Source organism: Mobula birostris, chromosome 17, assembly GCF_030028105.1.
Source record: "Mobula birostris isolate sMobBir1 chromosome 17, sMobBir1.hap1, whole genome shotgun sequence".
NCBI lineage: Eukaryota > Metazoa > Chordata > Chondrichthyes > Myliobatiformes > Myliobatidae > Mobula > Mobula birostris.
The window spans coordinates 16,379,695-16,400,299 of NC_092386.1; the positions used below are offsets into that span (position 1 = coordinate 16,379,695).

The 20,605-nt window shown below is 42.4% G+C and overlaps 1 protein-coding gene across 1 annotated transcript in view; it reads right to left on the reverse strand.

The window, feature by feature from the left end:
• Positions 1-20,605, reverse strand: part of LOC140211352 (protein limb expression 1 homolog) — a 53,688-nt gene that overhangs the window by 13,037 nt on the left and 20,046 nt on the right. The window contains exon 3 of the mRNA XM_072281029.1: positions 24-164. Coding sequence (XP_072137130.1) covers positions 24-164 — 141 coding nt within the window. The remainder of the gene's footprint in view (positions 1-23; positions 165-20,605) is intronic.

Genomic DNA, 20,605 nt, shown 5'->3' on the forward strand with positions numbered 1-20,605 from the left:
CCAATAGAGTTTATGGTACTTACACAGACTGATGCAATTGCTTCCTCCATACTTTCCCTGATAAATTCCACTGTGATCATACGAGACGGCTGTTCGTTGAAGACGGAGTTCATTAGAGCCACTCTGGCTGCATCTCGTCTTGCATCAGCTTTGGTTGAACAGTACTAAACAGAAAAATAGTAACAAAGTTTACAGAACTCAGAGAATACTGGGCAATACATACAGAACTCAGCAGGTCAGCAAGCATCTATAGCGGGGAATAAGAAGTTGATGAACAGTCTCAGCCCACAGATTTTTTTTAAATCCAGGATTTTTTTAATAAGACCATAAGACATAGGAGCAGAATTATACCATTTGGCCCATTGGATCTGCTCTGCCATTTGACCATGACTGATCCATTTCCCTATCAACCCCGTTCTCCTGAATTCTCCCCGTAGCCTTCACGCCCTGACTTATCAAGAATCTATCTTTGTATTGTCCGCAAGCTTGGCCACAAAGCTATCAATTCTGTTATCTAAGTCATTGACATATAACATAAAAAGAATCTGTTCCAACACTGACCCCTGCAGAGCACCACTAGTCACCAGAAGCTAGTCAGAAAAGGCTCCCGTTAATCCTGTTCTTCACCTTCTGGCAATCAGCCACTGCTCTATCCATGTTAGTATATTTCCCGCAATACCATGACCTCCTATCTTCCTAAGCAGCTTTGTGTGAAAGACCTTCTGAAAATCCAAGTACACAACATTCATTGATTCTTTTTTGTCTATCCTTGTTATTTCTTCAAAGATTTCCAGCAGATTTATCAGGCAAGATTTTCCCTTAAGGAAACAATGCTAATTTTGACGTATTTTACCATATGCCTCCAAGTACCCCAAAGCCTCATCTTTAACAATTGACTTCAACATCAGCCTAACTGGCTAACATCACTAAGGTCAGCCTAACTGGCCTATAATTACCTTTCTTCTCCCTCTCTCCCTTCTCGAAGAGTGGAGTGATATTTGTGATTTTCCAGATTTCCAGAATCATATCAGAATCTAGTGATTCTTGAGAAATGAATCCTAATGCCTCCACAATCTCTTCAGCTATCTTTTTCAAAATCCCGAGTGTAGTCCATCTAGTCCACGTGACTTACCTACCTTCAGACCTTTCAGCTTCCTAGCACCTTCTCCCTAGTAATAGCAACAGCTGCTCCCGACATCTCGAACTTCTCACATACTACTAGTGTCTTCCACAGTGAAGATTGATGCAAAGTACTTACTTAGTTTGTGCACCGTTTCCTTGTCCCCCATTACTACCTCTCCAGCATAATTTTCCAGTGGTCTGACAGCTACTCTCATCTTCCTTTTACTCTTTATGTGTCTGAAAAAACTTTTGCTATCCTCTTAGATATTATTGGCTAGATATTATTGCTTTAGTATTTCATTTTTTCCCTCCTTGTGGCTTTTTTAGTTGCCTTATGTTGGTTTTTTAAACCTTCCCAGTCCTCTAAACTTCCCATTAATTTTTGCTCTATTATACAAGGGGTGATTGATAAGTTTATGGCCTAAGGTAGAAGGAGATGTGTTATACACCTCTTGTTACATGCACACACAGTTCAACTCTTTGAGTGATTTTGCAGAAAGTTTGAAGTTAATAACTCACTCCTTCTACCTTAGGCCACGAACTTAACAATCACTCCTGTTGTGGACCACTTTCTGGAGGTCCAAGACGCCGACTTCTACAAAGAAGGGATCCATATGCTCCACGACTGCTGGACTAAGTGTGCAAATGTAGGAGGGGACTATTTTGAAAAATAAATGTGCTAGGTTTTCTAAAATTGACTCCTTCTACCTTGGGCCACAACCTTATCAATCACCCCTCGTATACCCTCTCATTTGGTTTAATATTAGCTTTGACTTACCTTTTCAGCCACAGTTGCATCATTCTGCTTTTAGAATACTCGTTCTTCTTTGGGATGTACCATATCTATCCCGTGCCTTCCTTATTGCTCCCAGAAACTCCAGCCGTTGCTCTCTGCCATCATTCCTGCTGGTGTCCCCTTCCAATCAACTTTGGCCAGTTCCTCACTCATGCCTTTGTAATTCCCTTTCCTCTACTTTAATATCGAAACATTTGACTTTAGCTTCTCCCTCTCAAATTGCAGGGTGAATTCTATCGTATTATGATCATGATCTCCTTAGGGTCCCTTTACTTTAAGCTCCCTAATTAAATCTGGTTTAATCTGGTCATAACATAATGTCCATTCTAGAATAGCTGATCCCCTGGTGGGCTCAACCATAAGCTGATCTAAAAATCCATCTCATAGGCATTCTACAAATTCTCTCTCTCGGAATCCAAAATCGGCACCAACCTCACTTTGCCAATCTATTTACATATTGAGATCCTTCATGACTATTTGACATGCATTTTCTATGTCCCGCTGTAACTTGTAGCCCACAACCTGGCTACTGTTCAGAGGCCTGTATCTAACTTCCATCAAGGTCTTTTTACCCTTGCAGTTTTTTAACTCTACCCACAACAATTCTACATCTTCCGATCCTGTCTCATCTCCTAAGGATTTGATTTAATTTTTTACTGTCAGGGCTACACTACTCCCTCTACCTTTTTGTCTATCCTTTTCATTCATAGGGTTTCCTTGGATGTCAAGCTCGCAACTATAATCTTCTTTCAGCCATGACTCAGTGATGCCTACAGTGTCATACCTGCCAATCTTCACTGTGCTACAAAATCATCTTTCTTACTCAGTATACTACGTGTATATATAACACCTTCAGTCCTGTATTTGTCACACTTTTTGATTTTATCCCATTATACTGCGACATCCACTAACTGTCTATCACCTGCCTGTCCTATCTGAGTCTCAATACACTCTGCTTCTACTTGCATACCACCTTCCCCGTCTTCAGACCTATTACGCAGTTTCCCATCCCCTGCCAAATTAGTTTAAACCCTCCCCAACAGTTCTAGCAAACCTGCCCACAAGGATTAGATTATTAGGTTATGAAGACACGCAGTCCTCTTTTATTGTCATTTAGTAATGCAATAATCATTTAGATATTGGTCCCCCTCAGGTTCAGCTGTAACTGGTCTCTTTTGTCCTGGATATATCTGCCCCAGAAGAGATCCCAAGAATCCAGAAATCTGAAAACCCTGCCTCCTGCACCAGTTCCTCAGCCATGCAGATCATCCTATTTTTACCCTCACCGTGTGTGGCACAGGTAGTAATCCAGAGGTTTCTACCCTAGAGGTCAAATACGCATAGCACTGAGAAAATCACACAGGTGAGTGGTTATCATTACTGGGAAATGGTTTAATAAGAGATCACAAGTCTTTCCCAAGTGCTGATATTAGATATTGGATTTTTCTGTGGTATATTTCAGGTAAGTTGTGGTTTTGACAGTTTCGTTCATTCACTCCTTGGCGTCTTGCAGTCAGATGCTTTAGGCACACTCAGTCTCATTCTGCTGTTCTGAGCAGAATGTGTGGTTTTCCAGTGCAGTACTGAGGGTGTGCCGCACTGTCTGAGGTTTTTATTAAGATGTTAAACTGACGCTTCATCTACCTCAGGTAGCGGTAAAAGATCCTGATGGAGTTTCTAACGACCAGGGTAACTATCCCAATGTGCAGGCCAATGCTAATCTCTTTAGAAACATCAGTGAAAATCATTATCTAACTTTGTTATTCTAGTTCCCATTTTCCTTACCCTCTCACCCCTTCTCTTCTCACCTGTCCATCTCCTTCTTCTGTTTCCCCTCCTCCTTCCCTTTCTCCCACAGTCCACTGTCCTCTCCTATCAGAATCCTTCTTCTTCAGCCCTTTACCTCTTCCACCTATCCCCTCTCAACTTCTTACTTCAACCTCTCACGTCCCCCCAACCTCCCACCTTCTCTCTCACCTAGACCCACCTACCACTTGGCAGCTTGTACTCTTTCCCTCTTTTGTCTGCTGGCATTTCCTTCCTTCCATTCTAGTCCTGATGAAGGAACTCAGCCCAAAACGCCGACTGTTTATTTCACTTTCCAAAGTGCCTGACCTGCTGAGCTCCTCTAGCAAATTCCAGCAGCTGCAGAATCTCTTGGTTTTGTCGATCTAAGAAGGTTAGTATCATTTTACTGTTTTGTGAGCATTTGCTCTGCACAAACTGCCTGCCTCACTTCATACTGTACACAGTGACTATATTTCTAAAGAAGATTATTGACTTGTATTTACTTATTTATTTATTGAGATACAATGTGGAATATGCCCTTTGAGCCACACTGCCCAGCAATCCCCAGTTTAATCCAAGCCTAAACATGGGGCAATTTACAATGACCAATTAACCCACCACAGTCATTGGATGGTAGGAGGTAACTGGAGAACCTGGAGGAAGCCCATATGGTCACGGGGAGAATGTACAAACTCCTTATGGGCATTGGTGGGAATTGAACCCGGGTTGACTGTACTGTAAAGCCCTGTGCAGACCACTACTCTACCATGCTTTGACAAGTGCTGTGGTCATACAGGGCACAATATAATGTAAGATTTCCCAATCTCACCACATATCTATCCGAATCCTTCTGTTGATCTTCGACTGTATGTATGAATGCAAGGTAAGAATATGTTAAGCTTGGCTGTCATCCTCCCACTATCAAACAATTTGCCAGATTAGCAAGATAACAGCAGATTGATGAAAAAGTTCCAAGTAAATTTATTATCTTATATGTAACTCCCTGGTTGAGATTTTTAGTGCTATGCTGTAGGTATTTCATTTTAGCTGTTCTGTACGAGCAGTCTGTTCTACTATTGGCATGTTTGGTTTTGAGCTAAAGATAAGGGGCTATGTTGTTCAACTTAGGGATGTTAGGTCAGCCAATCAGGATGGTGGAATTGGGAGTAGGTTCTAGAGAGCACTGGGCAGAGAGGTTTTTGGTGTGGGTTGAGGTCTTTTTGGCGGGAGCTGGGAGAAGACAGGAGGGAAGATGGCTGAGGATGGTATCCCTGTTGCACAAGGTGCTTTGTGCAGATGAATGGCTTCAAGGAGGAAGGGGAGCCCGTTTGTTCGGGATGGATTTCGAGTGACATTCGGAAGATGGTGTGTGCTTTCACACAGACCATAGGTCCAGCGCATGAGTTAAAGACAACTTCAAGATGAGCTCCAACTTATGCACACATTTGGACTGGGTTAACTGTAATGGGCCCTTTTTATTGTTTTTTTCTTTTTTTCCTACTGACTTTTGATAAAGCTGAAATTGTAAATATACTTTCTTTATAACTGTATGCAGTGTATGATCTGTTATTTCTAGCTGATGGCTAATTACATGGGGGCAATATTTCCACAGTATTTGCACAGTTCAGGGTTCAGGTGGTCAGGACATCGCAACTTCTTGGTTTTTGTGGGACCCTAGTCATACTGGCATTGGACACATGGATTCTGAGAAAGGTGATTTTCTCACCGCTAAGTCCAATGGGTGTTAGCAAGAGGCTAATGAGCTGTGTCTCTAGAGATGCCCGGTTAAAAGGGGTTTCCTATATATCACCATATATAACACTGAGATTCATTTTCTTGCGGCCTTACTCTATAAATCTATGATAGAATAAAAACAATAATGGAATCAATGAACACATTGGGTGTTCAACCAGTGTGCAAAAAGACAAAAAAAATGGAAATACAAAATTGAAGAAATAATAATAATAAAGGCATCCGTTAGTCTTGCGAGACCATGGATCTGCGCTTGGAAAGTCTTCACTCTCCAGGGCGCAGGCCTGGGCAAGGTTGTATGGAAGACCAGCAGTTGCCCATGCTGCAAGTCTCTCCTCTCCACGACACCAATGTTGTCCAAGGGAAGGGCATTAGGACCCATACAGCTTGGCACCAGTGTCATCGCAGATCAATGTGTGGTTAAGTGCCTTGCTCAAGGGCACAACAAGTTGCTCGGCTGGGACTCGAACTTACGACCTTCAGGTCGCTAGTCCAATGCCTTAACCACTTTGCCACGTGCCCAGTATTATATATTATAATATTATTATAATATAATAATAATAATAAATAAACAATAAATATAGAGAATATGAGATGACGAGTCCTTCAAAGTGAGTCTACAGACTGTGGAAACATTTCAGTGATGGGGCAGGTGAAGTTGAGCGGCTATCCCCTCTGGTTTAAGAGCCTGATGGTGAGGGGTAGTAATTGTTCCTGAACCTGATGGTGAGTCCTGAGGCTCCTGTACCTTCTTCCTGATGGGAGAAATGAGAGGAGAGTATGAACTGGGTGGTGGGGGCCCATGATAATGGATGATGCTTTCCTTCAACAACGCTATGTGTAGATGTGCTCAGTCATGGGGAGGGCTTTACCATAAGACCGTAAAAACACAGCAGCAGAATTAGGCCATTTGGCCCATTGAGGTGAGTCTGCTCCACCATTCCATCATGACCGATCCATTTCTCCTCTCAGCCCCAATCTCCTGCCTGCCCCTTGTATCCCATCATGCCATGACCAGTCAAGAATCAATCAATCTCTGCCTTAAATATACATAAATACTTGGCCTCCACAGCTGCCTGTGGTAAAGAATTCCACAGATTCACCACTTTCTGACTAAAGAAATTCCTCCTCATCTCTGTTCTGAGGCAGTGTCCTCTGGTCTGAGACACTTCCACCATAGGAAACATCCTCTCCACATCCACTCTTTCACCATTTGATAGGTTTCAATTAGGTCACTCGTCATTCTTCTGAGGTGTAGTGAATACAGACCCAAAGCCATCAAGCAATCTTCGTATGACATGCCATTTAATCCTGGAATCATTCTCGTGAACCTCCTTTGAACCCTCTTCAGTTTCAGCACATCCTTTCTAAGATAACTGCTCACAGTACTCTGAGCATGGTCTCACCAATGTTTTATAAAGTCTCAAAATTACATCCATGCTTTTATTTTCTAGTCCTCTTGAAATGAATGGTAACATTGCATCTGCCTTCCTCACTACAGACTCAACCTGCAAATTAACCTTTAGGGAATCGTGCACAGGGACTATTTAGAAGATAGTGAATCCTTCATTTCTTTTCATTTTTACTCTATTATATGCCATCTCTTTGGCTTTGACTTCTCTTGTTAGCCACGGTTGTGTCATCTTGCCTTTAGAATACTTCTTCATCTTTGGGATGTATATATCCTGTGCCTTCCAAGTTGTTACCAGAAATTCCAGTCATTGCACTTCTGCTGTCATCCCTGCCGGAGTTCTTTTCCAATCAATTCTAGCCAACTCCTCCCTCATGCCTCTGTAGTTTCCCCTTACTTCATTGTGACAATGATACGTTTCACTTTTGCTTTTCCTTCTCAAATTCCAGTGTGACTTCTATCATATTATGATCTCTTGCCTCTGAGGGTCTTTCACCTTAAGCTCTTTAATCAATTCCGGCTCAGTACACAACACCCAGTCCAGAGGAGCTGAACCCCTAGTGGGCTCAACCATGAGCTGCTCTAAAAAGCTATCTGGTAGACATTTGTGTGCATTCAAATACAACACCTTCAGTCCTGTATTCACCCTTTTCAATTTCGTCCGCCTTTTACGTTGCAACTCCTCTGTTGACTGCAATTTTGCCATATCCTCAGCCTCTCCTTACTAGGAGTCTAACTGCACATTACCTCTGTTTGTAAACCAACTAATTCGTTTTTGGCACTCCTGTTCCCATTCTCCTGCCAAATTAGTTTAAATCCACCCAAGCAACACTAGCCAACCTGCCTGTAAAGATACTGGACCCTCTCGAGTTACCCATGAGGAACTGGGCCACATCCACTACTTTTGTATGATTTTTCATTCATGTGCTTCCATATCAGGCTGTGACGCAGCCAGTCAATATACTCTCCATCATCTATCTGTAGAAGTTTGTCAAAGTTTTAGATGTCCTGCCGAATCTTTGCAAATTCCTAAGGAAGTAGAGGTGCTGCCATGCTGTGACATTTTAATACCCATAAACAACAACCTGCTTAAAGTGGCTTAGAGTGCTCCAGACTAACATTATCCCAGAGATTACTTTTGTATGGAAATCTGCCTAAATTAACATTGGGAATTCTACTGCTGTGTCTGAGTTATAATATTGCAATTCATTTATCAAATAATCTAAATAAAGCAACTGATTGCTCATAAAATAGGGATTAAACTAGTCTAGCATTAAGAAGTCATTTACTCTGCCAGCCATCGAGCGTATAGGTAATTTGTAAGTGAGAAATCCAAAATGTATGTGAAAGTTGTCATACCAGTGTTTGCGTTGGTGAATACAAAATTAGATACAGAAACAGCCAATAGAGAAGGAGGAAAGGGATTGAATCCTGACTGGGGTTATTGTGTAGTGTGGACAAGTGTAAGTGAATGAATTTTAAAAGGAGTTACTGCTATCTTCTTAAAACTTTTGAGGTAGCTTACATCTTGAAAGGAGTCAGAAATTAAAACTTTGATTCCATAGCAATGACATGCTGGAAATTTCCATTACAATACAATGTAAACAGTATTGCAGCACTCTGTTAGTTCAGAACTGACGTAACTGTTTTGAAAAATTACATTAAAATGTTAAGCAACACACATCAAAGTTGCTGGTGAACGCAGCAGGATTAATTGGGATTTTATGCAAGAGTGCTGGTGTTTAAAAGTTCAGAATTTCTATGATGAATTTACATCTACAAGCTACAAGTCTTATTTTTCTCTATATTGAATTTTCTTCATGGTCTTGACATAATGCCCATTTCACACATACAGTAGGTTACACTTGTTACATTCTATGTATGAACTGTTGTAAGTCCTATTCCAGAATGATAGCGCATAGACACATTTGAATCATGAAGGTCAAATGGAAATCCGGAAGTTGAAGCCCGATGGCTGAAGCCTGGAGACTGGGGATTGGAGAACCGGAGGCTTGTCATAGAGCTGGACAACTGTCTGTGTGTGGGAGTGTTTGGGAGGGAGGGTATCGAGGAGAAAAGCGGCTTGTATTGCTGTTGTTGAGTTGTATTTCTGTGTTGTTTTCTGAACACTGTGGGCAGGCGATGTTGGTGCTGAACATGTGGTAAGGCTTTTGGGCTGCCCCGGCACATCCTTAGATGTGCTGGTTGTTAACTCAAATGATGCATTTCACTGTGTGTTTCAGAGTACATGTGACAAATAAATCTGAATCTGAAAAATAGTAGCAGGAGAAGGATGCTTAATTCTTTGAGACAGCCCTGCCATTCAGTGCTAGCATCTACCTCCATAACACTTACCTGCTCTGCCCCCATACTGTCATTGCCTTTTGCACCTGGAATCTAACCAACAGTTTTTTTTTAATATATTTATCAGTCTGGTCTCTGTAGTCCTCTGTGGTAGAGAATACTTCACCACTTTCTGAATGAATAAATTTCTTCTCATCTCAGTCCTAAATGCCGTATACCAAGTCCTAAGATCCTTGTTCTCAACCCCCTCCCAAGAAGGTTAGTTTTATTCGACACATGTACATCAAAATATACAGTAAACCACCTCATTTCAATATTACAGTATTACAGTGGAGTAAGGGGAATTACAGAAGCATGAGAGAGGAGATGGCCAGAATTGATTGGAAAAGAACACTGGCAGGGATGATGGCAGAGCAGCAATGGCTGAAATTTCTGGGAGCAGTCTGAAGGCACAGGATATATATACGAGGGGTGATTGATAAGTTTGTGGCCTAAGGTAGAAGGAGTCAATTTTAGAAAACCTAGCACATTTATTTTTCAACATAGTCCCCTCCTACATGTAGACACTTAGTCCAGCAGTCGTGGAGCATACGGATCCCTTCTTTGTAGAAATGGTCCACAGCAGAGGTGATTAATAAGTTTGTGGCCGAAGGTAGAAGGAGATGACTTATACAGCTCTTGTTACATGCACATGCAGTTCAACTCTTTGAGTGAAAATGCAGAAAGTTTGAAGTTAATAACTCATCTCCTTCTACCTTGGGCCACAAACTTATCAATCACCCCCTGCTGTGGACCACTTCTGGAGGTCCAAGACACCGACTTCTACAAAGAAGGGATTCATATGCTCCATGACCGCTGGACTAAGTGTGTAAATGTAGGAAAAATAAATGTGCTAGGTTTTCTAAAATTGACTCCTTCTATCTTAAGCCACAAACTTATCAATCACCTCTCCAACTGTACATCTCAAAGAGGAAGAAGTATTCTGAAGGAAAGATGATGCAACCATGGTTGACAAGAGAAGTCAAAGCCAACAAAAAAACCAAAAAGAGGGCATATAATAGAGCAAAAATTAGTGGGGTTAGAGGATCAGAAAGCTTAATAACCAACAGGAGGCAACTAAAAAAGTCATTAAGAAGGTAAAGATGGAATATCAAAGTAAGCTAGCCAATAACATTAAAGAAGATACCAAAAGTTTCTTCAGATACATAAAGTATAAAAGAGAGGTGACAGTGGATAACAGACCACTGGAAAAGGATGCTGAAAAGGTAATAATGGACAAGGAAATAGTGGACAGACTGAATAAGTATTTTGCATCAGTCTTCACTGTGGAAGATACTAGCAGTATGGAGGAAGTTCCATGTATCAGCAGTCATGAAGTGTGTGAAGCTACCATAACTACAGAGTAGATTTTTGGGAAACTGAAAGGTCTGAAGATAGACAAGTCACCTGGACCAAATGGTGTACACCTCACGGTTCTGCAAGAGGTAGCTGATGAAATTGTGGAAGCATTAATAATGAACTTTGAAGATTCACTTGATACTGGAATGGTTCCAGAGCATTGGAAAATTGCAAATGTCACTCCACTCTTTCAGAAGGGAGAGAGGCAGAAGAAAAACAAATATAAGCTAGTTAGTCAGGCCTTAGTGGTTGGGAAGATGTTGGAGTAAGGATAAGGTCTCAGGGTACTTGGAGGCACATGATAAAATAGGATGTAGTCAGCATGGTTTCCTCAAGGGAAAATCTTGCCTGACAAATACATTGGAATTCTTTGAGGAAATAAAAAGCAGGATAGACAAAGGAGAATTGGGTGATGTTGTGTACTTGGATTTTCAGAAGGCTTTTGACCAGGTGCCAAACATAAGGCTGTTTAGCAAGCTATGAGCCAGTGGTATTACAGGAAAGATTCGAGCATGGATAAAGCAGTAGCTGATTGGCAGGAGGCAAAGAGTGGGAATAAAGAGAGCATTTCCTGGTTGGCTTAGTGGTGTTCCACAGGGGTCTGTGATGGGACTGATTCCTTTACATTATATGTCAATGATTTGGATGATGGAATTGATAGCTTTGTTGCAAAGTTTGCAGATGATATGAATATAGATGGAGGGGCAGGTTGTTTTGAGGAAGTAGAGAGGCTACAGAAGGACTTAGACAGATTAGGAGAATGGACAAAGAAATAGCAGATGTAATATAGTGTTGGGAAGTATATGGTCATGTACTTTGCTAGAAGAAATGAAAGGGTTGACTATTTTCTAAATGGAGAGAAAATACAAAAAGCTGAGGTGCAAAGGGACTTGGGAGTTCTTGTGCAGGATTCCTGAAAGGTTAATTTGCAGGTCTGTAGTGAGAAGGCACATGCAAAGTTAGGATTAATTTCAAGAGGACCAGAATATAAAAGCAAGGATGTAATGTTGAAAATTTATAAAGCACAGGTGAGACCTCACTTGGAGTATTGTGAGCAGGTTTGGGCCCCTTATCTTAGAAAAGGTGTGCTGAAACTGGAGAAGCATTCAAAGGACATTCACGAAAATGATTCCAGGATTGAATGGCTTGTCATATAAAAAGCATTTGATGGCTCTGGGGCTGTATTCACTAGAATTCAGGAGAATGCGGGGGGGGGGGGGGGAGGGTGACTTCAAGAAGAATGAGCGATGGCTTCATTGAAACCTATCAAATGGTGAAAGGCCTTGATAGAGTTGATGTGGAGAGGATGTTTCCCATGGTGGGAGAGTCTAAGACTAGAGGGCACAGCCTCAGAATAGAGAGGCATCCTTTTGGAATGGAAATGAGGAGGAATTTCTTTAGCCAGAGAGTGGTGAGTCTGTGGAATTCTTTGCTATAGGCAGCTGTGGAGGCCAAGTCTGTAACTATATTTAAGGCAGAGGTTGATAGATTCTTGATTGGTCAGGGCTTGAAGGGATATGGGGAGAAGGCAGGAGATTGGGGCTGAGAGGAAAATTGGATGAAATGGCGGAGCAGACTTGATAGTCCGAATAGCCTAATTCTACTCCTACATCGTATGGTCTTATGGTCTTATTTCCATCATTGATCAACACAGCCAATAACATGCTGGGTGGGATCAGCCCGCAAGTGTCTCCATGCTTCTGGTACCAACATAGCATGCTCGTAAATTACTAACCCTAACCCAGTGGTTCCCAAAATGGAACTCACGGACCCCTGGGTTAATGGTAAGGCTCTACGGCATAAAATATTGGGAACCCCTGCTCTAACCCATCTGTCTTTGGAACGTGGGGGGAAACCGGAGTACCCAGAGGAAATCCTTTGCATTCAGTCCATCTAGTCCTGTCAGAATCAGCCTTCACTAAGGTGCCTCCATGGAAAACCTGTTCTTTCTTAGATAAGGAGATCACATCTGCACATACTACTCCAGATAAGCTCTCATCGAAATCCTGGTTAAATGAAGTAAAACACCTTTGCACCTACACTCATCCTCCCGTTATGAAAGGAAACGTACCACTTGCCTCCTTAATTGCTTGCTACCTTGCATGTTTGTTTTCAGTAACTAACGTAAAAGTTTCTTTGTACATCAGGACTTCCCAGTATAACACCGTTTAAATATGTCTCTCTGTTATTTTCTTGTACCTCACTGGATAACTCCACATTATACTGCATATACTAACTCTCCCACTCTGCGTTAACTCGCGTTAAAGTGCCTTCACGTGCATTTCAGTATTTATAATTCCACTCAATTTCATGTCATTTGCAAACTTTAGAATATTGCATTCTTTTCCTTTATCCAAATCATTGATATGTAGGTTAGGATTAGCTGAGGTCCAAGCACTGATCCCCGAGTTACTTATCCCCAGCTATTTCAAAAACTACATTTTTTTCCTTTCCATCAATCAATTTTCAATCTATGCCAACACAATTCCCCAAAAAGTCCATTCATTTTAGAGTCGTAGAGCACAGAAACAGGCTCTTTGGCACATTTAGTCCGTGCCGAATTATTATTCTCCCTTGTCCCGTCGACCTGAACCAGACCATAGCCGTCCATACCCCTCCCATCCATGGACTCCTATCATCTTCTAGCTTGTACTCCTCCTCCTCCCCCCTCACCTTCTTTTCTAGTCCTGATGAACAGTTTTGACCTGAAATCTCAACTCTTTATTCGTCTCCCTAGATGTTGCCTTCCCTGCTGAGTTCCTCCAGCGTTTTGTGTGTGTTCCTCTGGATTTCCAGCATCTGCAGAATCTCCTGTGCTTATCAATATCAGTAGAGCCTTGCATTATGAAGCCATTATCTCCATCCCTACACTGTCTCTCCCAGTCATCTATCGTCCATTATAATTTTCTTTAACCTGTAAGAAAATCCAAAATATTGATGCATGTAGTCAAGCACATCTTCTACTTTGGTGACAGCCAACTTCTTCCTACAGTGCTCCCACGAGCTGAGGTTCCTCTCTGACTCCTTTCGGGAATGCCAGATTATGCATCCAGCACAGAAAGATGCACATCGACGGAGCATGTGCAGTTCTCAGTGAGGAAGGCAATCAAAGCTTGCAGCAGGATCTGTACCAACTGAAAAAATGGCCAAAAAGGGAACAGATAGACAAGATAGACAAGAACTGATTAGAAATAGTCAACATGGCTTTGCACATGGTAGGTCGTGCCTAACCAAACTTTTTTGAAGAAGTTACCAGGAGAATGCTGCCCACATGGACTTTAGCAAGGCTTTGGCAAGTCCTACATGGGAGGATGGTCAGGAAGGTTCAATCACTCGGCATTCAGGGTGAGGTGGTAAATTAGATTGGAAAAGGTAAAGGGTTAGAGAAAAAGAATCTGATAGGAGAGGAGAGTGGACCATGGGAGGAAAGGAAGAAGGATGGTCACCAGGGGTAGGCGATAGGCAGGTGAGGAGAAGAGGTAGGAGGCCAGAGTGGGGAATAGGAAAAAAAGGAAACCAGAACAAAAATAATTACTAGAAGGAGAAATTAAAGTTCGTGCCGAAGGGTGGAGGCAACCTAGACCTAATAAGACCAGAAGACACGGGAGCAGAATTAGGCCATTTGGCCCATCGAGTCTGCTCCACCATTCAATCATGGCTGATCCCTTTTTCCCCTCCTCAGCCCCAATCCTCATAACCTTTGATGCCATATCCAATCAAGAACCTATCAATCTCCACCTTAAATACTCCCAATGATCTGGCCTCCACAGCTGCTCATGGTAACAAATTCCACAAATTCACTTCTATTTGGCTAAAGAAATTTCTTTGTATCTCTGTTTTAAATGGATGTCCCTCTATCCTGAGGCTGTGGCTTCTTGTCCTAGACTCCCCCATCATGGGAAACATCCTTTCCACATCTACTCTGTCGAGGCTGGTCAACGTTCAAAAGGTTTCAATGTGATCCACCCTCATCCTCCTAAATTCCAATTAATACAGACTCAGAGCCATCAGAAGTTCCTCATATGATAACCCTTTCATTCCTGGAATCATTTGTGTGAACATCCTCTGAACCCTCTCCAATGCCAGCACATCTTTTCTTAGGTGATGAGCCCAAAAACATTCACAGTACTCAAGGTGAGGCCTCACCAGTGCCTTATAAAGCCTCAGCATCACATCCCTGCTTTTGTATTCCAGACCTCTTGAAATGAATGCAAACATTGCAATTGCCTTCCTCACCATCAACTCTACCTGCAAGGTATGCTTTAGGGCAGGGGTCACCAACCTTTTTTGCACTGCGGACTGGTTTAATATTGACAATGGTCTTGCGGACCGGCCGACCCGGGGGGAGGGGGGAGGGTTGACAACAGACAAGAGTAGCACTCAAATACGTTGTGTTTACCCAAATAGACTACAGTGACTATGAATCCTTGCGCGGGCACCAGTGCGCATGTGTGGCCTGCGCATGCATGCACCTGCCGATTCTTTTCCACAAATCGTTTTTGGTGATTCTGTTTGGGGTGGGGTTAATCTCGACCGGAATATAGGTGACAAGTGGCTAATACACTCAATTTCGTTTCTAAAAGGGTTTATCTAACGAATTTAATATTAAACACACAGCACATATTTTCCTCGCATGAATATAGTGATAAGTCAATTATCAGGGGAGGACAGGGGAGCTTGAAGTAAGTGTTGAACGAACTTCCAGTAGAAGTGGTATAGGCAGGTTCGGTATTATCATTTAAAGAAAAATTGGATAGGTATATGGACAGGAAAGGAATGGATGGTTATGGGCTGAGTGCAGGTCGGTGGGACTAGGTGAGAGTAGCATTCGGCACGGACTAGCAGGGCAGAGATGGCCTGTTTCCGTGCTGTAATCGTTATGTGGTTATATAAGTCAATAGCATCATAACATTTTAAGTAACGTTTGGATATTAAACACACAGCACATATTTTCCCGTATGAACATATAAAATCATTGCAACACACCAATATCGCTGAATCAGTGGGAGCCCTGGGCTTGTTTTCCTGCAACAAGATGGTCCCATCGAGGGGTGATGGGAGACAGCGATACTCGAAGGGGGTTCCTTATGTCCAGTCTATTCCGCAATTTAGTTTTCATTGCATTCATTGCAGAGATATGTTGGAAATGGAAGCAACATTTTCAGTGATTTCATGGCTATCTTAGGATATTTAGCCTTGACTTTGATCCAGAATGCCGGCAGAGATGTTATGTCAAACATACTTTTCAGCCCATTGTTATTTGCAAGCTCGAGGAGTTGACCCCTTTCCCGCTCTGACATGGATGACGCGCGGGTAATGACCTCCCGTGCGTTGAAGCTCAACAGTGCGTGACAGGGAATGAGGAAAGGTGCAGCTGACTCATATCGCCAAATCATATCGTTTCCTCACGGCCCGGTGGTTGGGGACTGCTGCTTTAGGGTGTTCTGCACAAGAACTTTGAAGTCCCTTTGCATCTCAGGTTTTTGGATTTTGTCCCTGTTTAAAGAATTGCCTGCACATTTATTTCTACTACTAAAGTAAATGACCATGCATTTTCCAACATTGCATTTCATTTGCCACTTTCTTGCCCATTCTCCTAATCTGTATAAGTCCTTCAGCAGCCTACCTGTTTCCTCAACACTACCTGCCCCTTGACCAATTTTCCTATCATCATCAAACTTGGCAACAAACCCATCTATTCCATCATCTAAATCACTTATATACAGCATAAAAAGAAGTGGTCCCAACACCGATCCCTGTGGAAAACCACTAATCACTGGCAGCTAACCAGAAAAGAAGCCTTTCATTCCCACTCACTGCCTCCTACCAATCAGCCAATGCACGAACCATGCCAGCAACTTTCCTGTAATACCATGGGCTCTTAACTTGGTAAGCAGACTCATATGTGGCACCTGATCAAAGGCCTTCTGAAAGTCCAAATATACAACATCCACTGCATCCCCTTTATCTAATCACAAACAAGAGAAAATCTGCAAATGCTGCCCTTCTCCCACCATTTAAATCTACTCCTCAGCTATTTTCTCCAGTCCTGCTGAAGGGCCTTGGCCTGAAATGTTGACACTATTCTTTTCCATCGATGCTGCCTGGCCTGCTGAGTTCCCGCAGCATTCTGTGTGTGTTCCGCTTTATCTATCTGACCTGAAATCTCCTCAAAGAATTCCAACAGGTTCGTCAGTCAGGTTTTCCCTAAAGGAAACCATGCTGACTTTGCACTATCTTGTCCTATGTCAGCAAGTTCTCCATAACCTCATCCTTAACAATTGATTCCAATATCTTCCCACCCACTGAGGTCAGGCTAACTGGTCTATCATTTCCTTTCCGCTGCCCTTCTCCTTTCTTAAAGATTGGTGTGACATTTGAAATTTTTCAGTCCTCTGCCACCATGCCAGCATCCAATGATCTTTGAAAGATGATTACCAATGCCTCCACAATCTCTATTGCTACCTCTTTTAGAACCCCGAGATGCAGTTCATCTGGTCCATGTGACTCCTGTACCCTTGGGTCTTTCTTGAGCGCTTTCTTGCTTGTAATAGTAATAGCACTCACTTCTCTTTTTTACCATCTATCCTATCCTGAATCCCCTCACTCTGGTTCCCATCCCCTTGACACATTAGTTTAAACCCCCTAGTACAGCTCTCACAAATCTGCCCACAAGAATTTTGGTCCCCCTGGGTTCAGGTGCAACCTGTAATTTTTTTTTACAGGTCGTACCTCCCCCAGAAGAGATCCCAATGCTCCAAGAACCCCCTGCACCAGCTTCTCAGCCATACATTTATCTGCCAAATCATTCTGTTTCTATCATCATTGGCGTGTGGCACAGGTAACAATCCAGAAATTACTACCCTGGAGGTCCTGCTTCTCAGCTTTCTGCCTAGCCCTCTAAATCCTCTCTTCAGGACCTCTTTGCATTTCCTTCCTATGTCATTGGTACCAATATGTACCACAACATCTGGCTGCTCTCCCCTTCCCCATAAAGTGCTTGGACGCAATCCAAGATGCCCCTGACCCTAGCACCCAGGAGGCAACTTACCATCCGGGCATCCCATTCACATCCATAGAAGCTCCTGTCTGTTCCTCTGACTAGTGAGTCCCCTATCACTGTGGCTCCCCTCTTCTCCCTCTTTCCCTCCTGCACCACGGACCCATGCTCAGTGCCTGTAACCTGGTTTCTGTGGCATTCCCCTGGGAGATCATCCCACACAACAGTATCCCCCCTCCCTCACCAGCAAAAAAGCATCAGTGCCTCCCACCGAGCACTCAAGCATCCAGCAAAGCATCAATAAAGACACAGACTTGCGGTACCCCAAAGACTACTTGTTCATCCGGTATTTGACATATCAGAGGCTCTCTCTCTCCCTGATAAGGGAAAAAGAGGAACAAACTTGGGTTGCTTTCTCTAGAGATGCGAAGGCTGAGGGGAGATCTGGTACCGGTTTACAAGATTATGAAAGGCATAGATAGAGTAGATAGACAGTAAGTTTTTCCCAGGGCTGAAATCTCCAATACCAGAGGGCATGCATCCAACATTAGAGGTCCAACGAGCCTCTGCCACCCAATTACTCCCATGTGACCAATTAACCAATTAACCCATACATCTTTGGAATGTGGGAGGAAACTCCTTCCCCTTCCCCCACCTTCTTGTTCACAATTCTGCCCCTTTCCTTTCCAGTTCTGCAGAAGGGCTTGGCCCAAAACATTGGCTATTTATCACTCTCCATAAATGCTGCCTGACCTGCTGAGTTCCTCAAGTAGTTTGTGTGCTGCACAAATATAATGAAACTTCATTGTCCTACACATCAAACTCAAGTAATCCCAGATGTAAGACAGGTACGCCTGTAGGTTTGTTCTCTTATTAGTCAATGAATGGCATACAGGAGTGAGATATGCCAACAAGTGGAATGGTGCCGCAGCAACAACATAGCACTCAATGTCAGTAAGACCAAAGACCTGATTGTGGACTTCAGGAAGGGTAAGACGAAGGAGCACATACCAATCCTCATAGAGGGATCAGAAGTAGAGAGAGTGAGCAGCTTCAAGTTCCTGGGTGTCAAGATCTCTAAGGATCTAACCTGGTTCCATCATATTGATGCAGTTATAAAGAAGGCAAGACAGCGGCTGTACTTTATTGAAGAGATTTGGCATGTCAACAAAGGCACTCAAAAACTTCTATAGTTGTACTGTGGAGTGCATTCTGACAGACTGAATCACTGTCTGGTATGGAGGGGCTACTGCACAGGACCAAAAGAAGCTGCAGTAGGTTGTAAATCTAGTCAGCTCCATCTTGGACACTAGTCTATAAATTACCCAGGACATCTTTAGGGAGCGGTGTCTCAGAAAGGCAGCATCCATTATTAAGGACCTCCAGCACCCAGGGCATCAGGTAGGAGATACAGAAGCCTGAGGGCACACACTTAGCGATTCAGGAACAGCTTCTTCCCCTCTGCCATCCGATTCCTAAATAGACATTGAAGCTTTGGACACTACCTCACTTTTTTAATATACAGTATTTCTGGCTTTGCACATTTTTAAAAATCTATTCAATATATATAATTGATTTACTTGTTTATTTATTGTTTTATTTTATTTATTATTATTATTTTTTCTCTTTCTGCTAGACTATGTATTGTATTGAATTGCTGCTGCTAAGATAACAAATTTCACGTCACATGCCAGTGATAATAAACCTAATTCTGATTCTGATTCTGAATCTGAATCTGGTGGAGATTGATTGAGGTGCTTAGTAACCACTGTTTCCTCTAAGGTGAGCAAATGTGTGGCAGCACAGTGACTGCAATGTGCATGTACACATTGCCTTTGTTGCCACGCAGATGGAATTGGATACAGCTAGAAAAGTTTATAAAACGTAAATGACTTTCATTGTTTTACTGTATTTCATTGTAAACTTTAATTAATAAATAAAATCAAAAGTATGTGTTTTTAAATTTTCATTCTAAATATTCATGATATACATATTCTGAAAACAATTAAAGTGCCCCTCAATTTTCAGGATGTGTTTTAAAAAAAATCTTTTTCAGAGCAATGGTTGACTTGTGCAGCTGTGAAAAAAGATTAGATGGAACATTGTTGGTAACAAAGAGGTGAACCAGCAGAAAGAAAATTACAGTTTTCACCCAGCATTATTACATGCCGAGGCATGTTAATAGTCGATTTTAGAGATGATTAATCATAATTTAACAATTTAATGTAAGGTCTAAAGGTTTTGTTATTAGAATCAAAGAATCATAGAATCATAGTGGCATCTAAGGAGACTACATGTTTGGTTCATGTGCAGCTGCCTACTCCTCCAAGGCCCGTGAATTATTTTCCCTCAACTGCGGATTCAGTTCCCCTTTGAAAGCCCTAATTGATGTGTTATTTTATTTATTTAGAGATTCAGCACGGTAACAGGCTCTTCTGTCCCAATGATCCCATGCCATCCAATTACACCCATGTGACCAACTAAGCTACTAACCCATGCGTCTTTGGAATGTGGAAGGGAACTGGGGTACCCAAAGGAAACCCACGAGGTCACAAGGAGAACGTAAAAACTCCTTACAGACAGTGATGGGGATTGAACCTGGGTTGCTGGCACTGTAATAGCATTTCGCTAACCACTACACTACTGAGCCTCCACTAATTCCAGCATAACTCCACCCCACACCCTTTAACAGGCAATGACTTTGAAATTATTACTGCCTTTGGTGCAAGAAGACTTTTCCACACAGGCCCTCCAGTAGCTTGCCTCTTGAACCATCTGGTAACTTGAATAGCTTCCATTTTGTTACCTTACCCACACCATCTCAGTCTTTCATTTCTTATAGACTTTGATTTCAGGAATCTAAACATTGTCAGCAGTGAGCAGTAACTTTGTAGAGCCAAAGGGAAAACACTAACAGTACTGTGCAAAAGTCTTAGGCACATACACTGCACATTGCTAAGGTGCTTAAGAATTTTGTACAGTATATATGTAATAAATTGCACTACTGTGCCCCCCCCCCCCCGAATAAAGAACA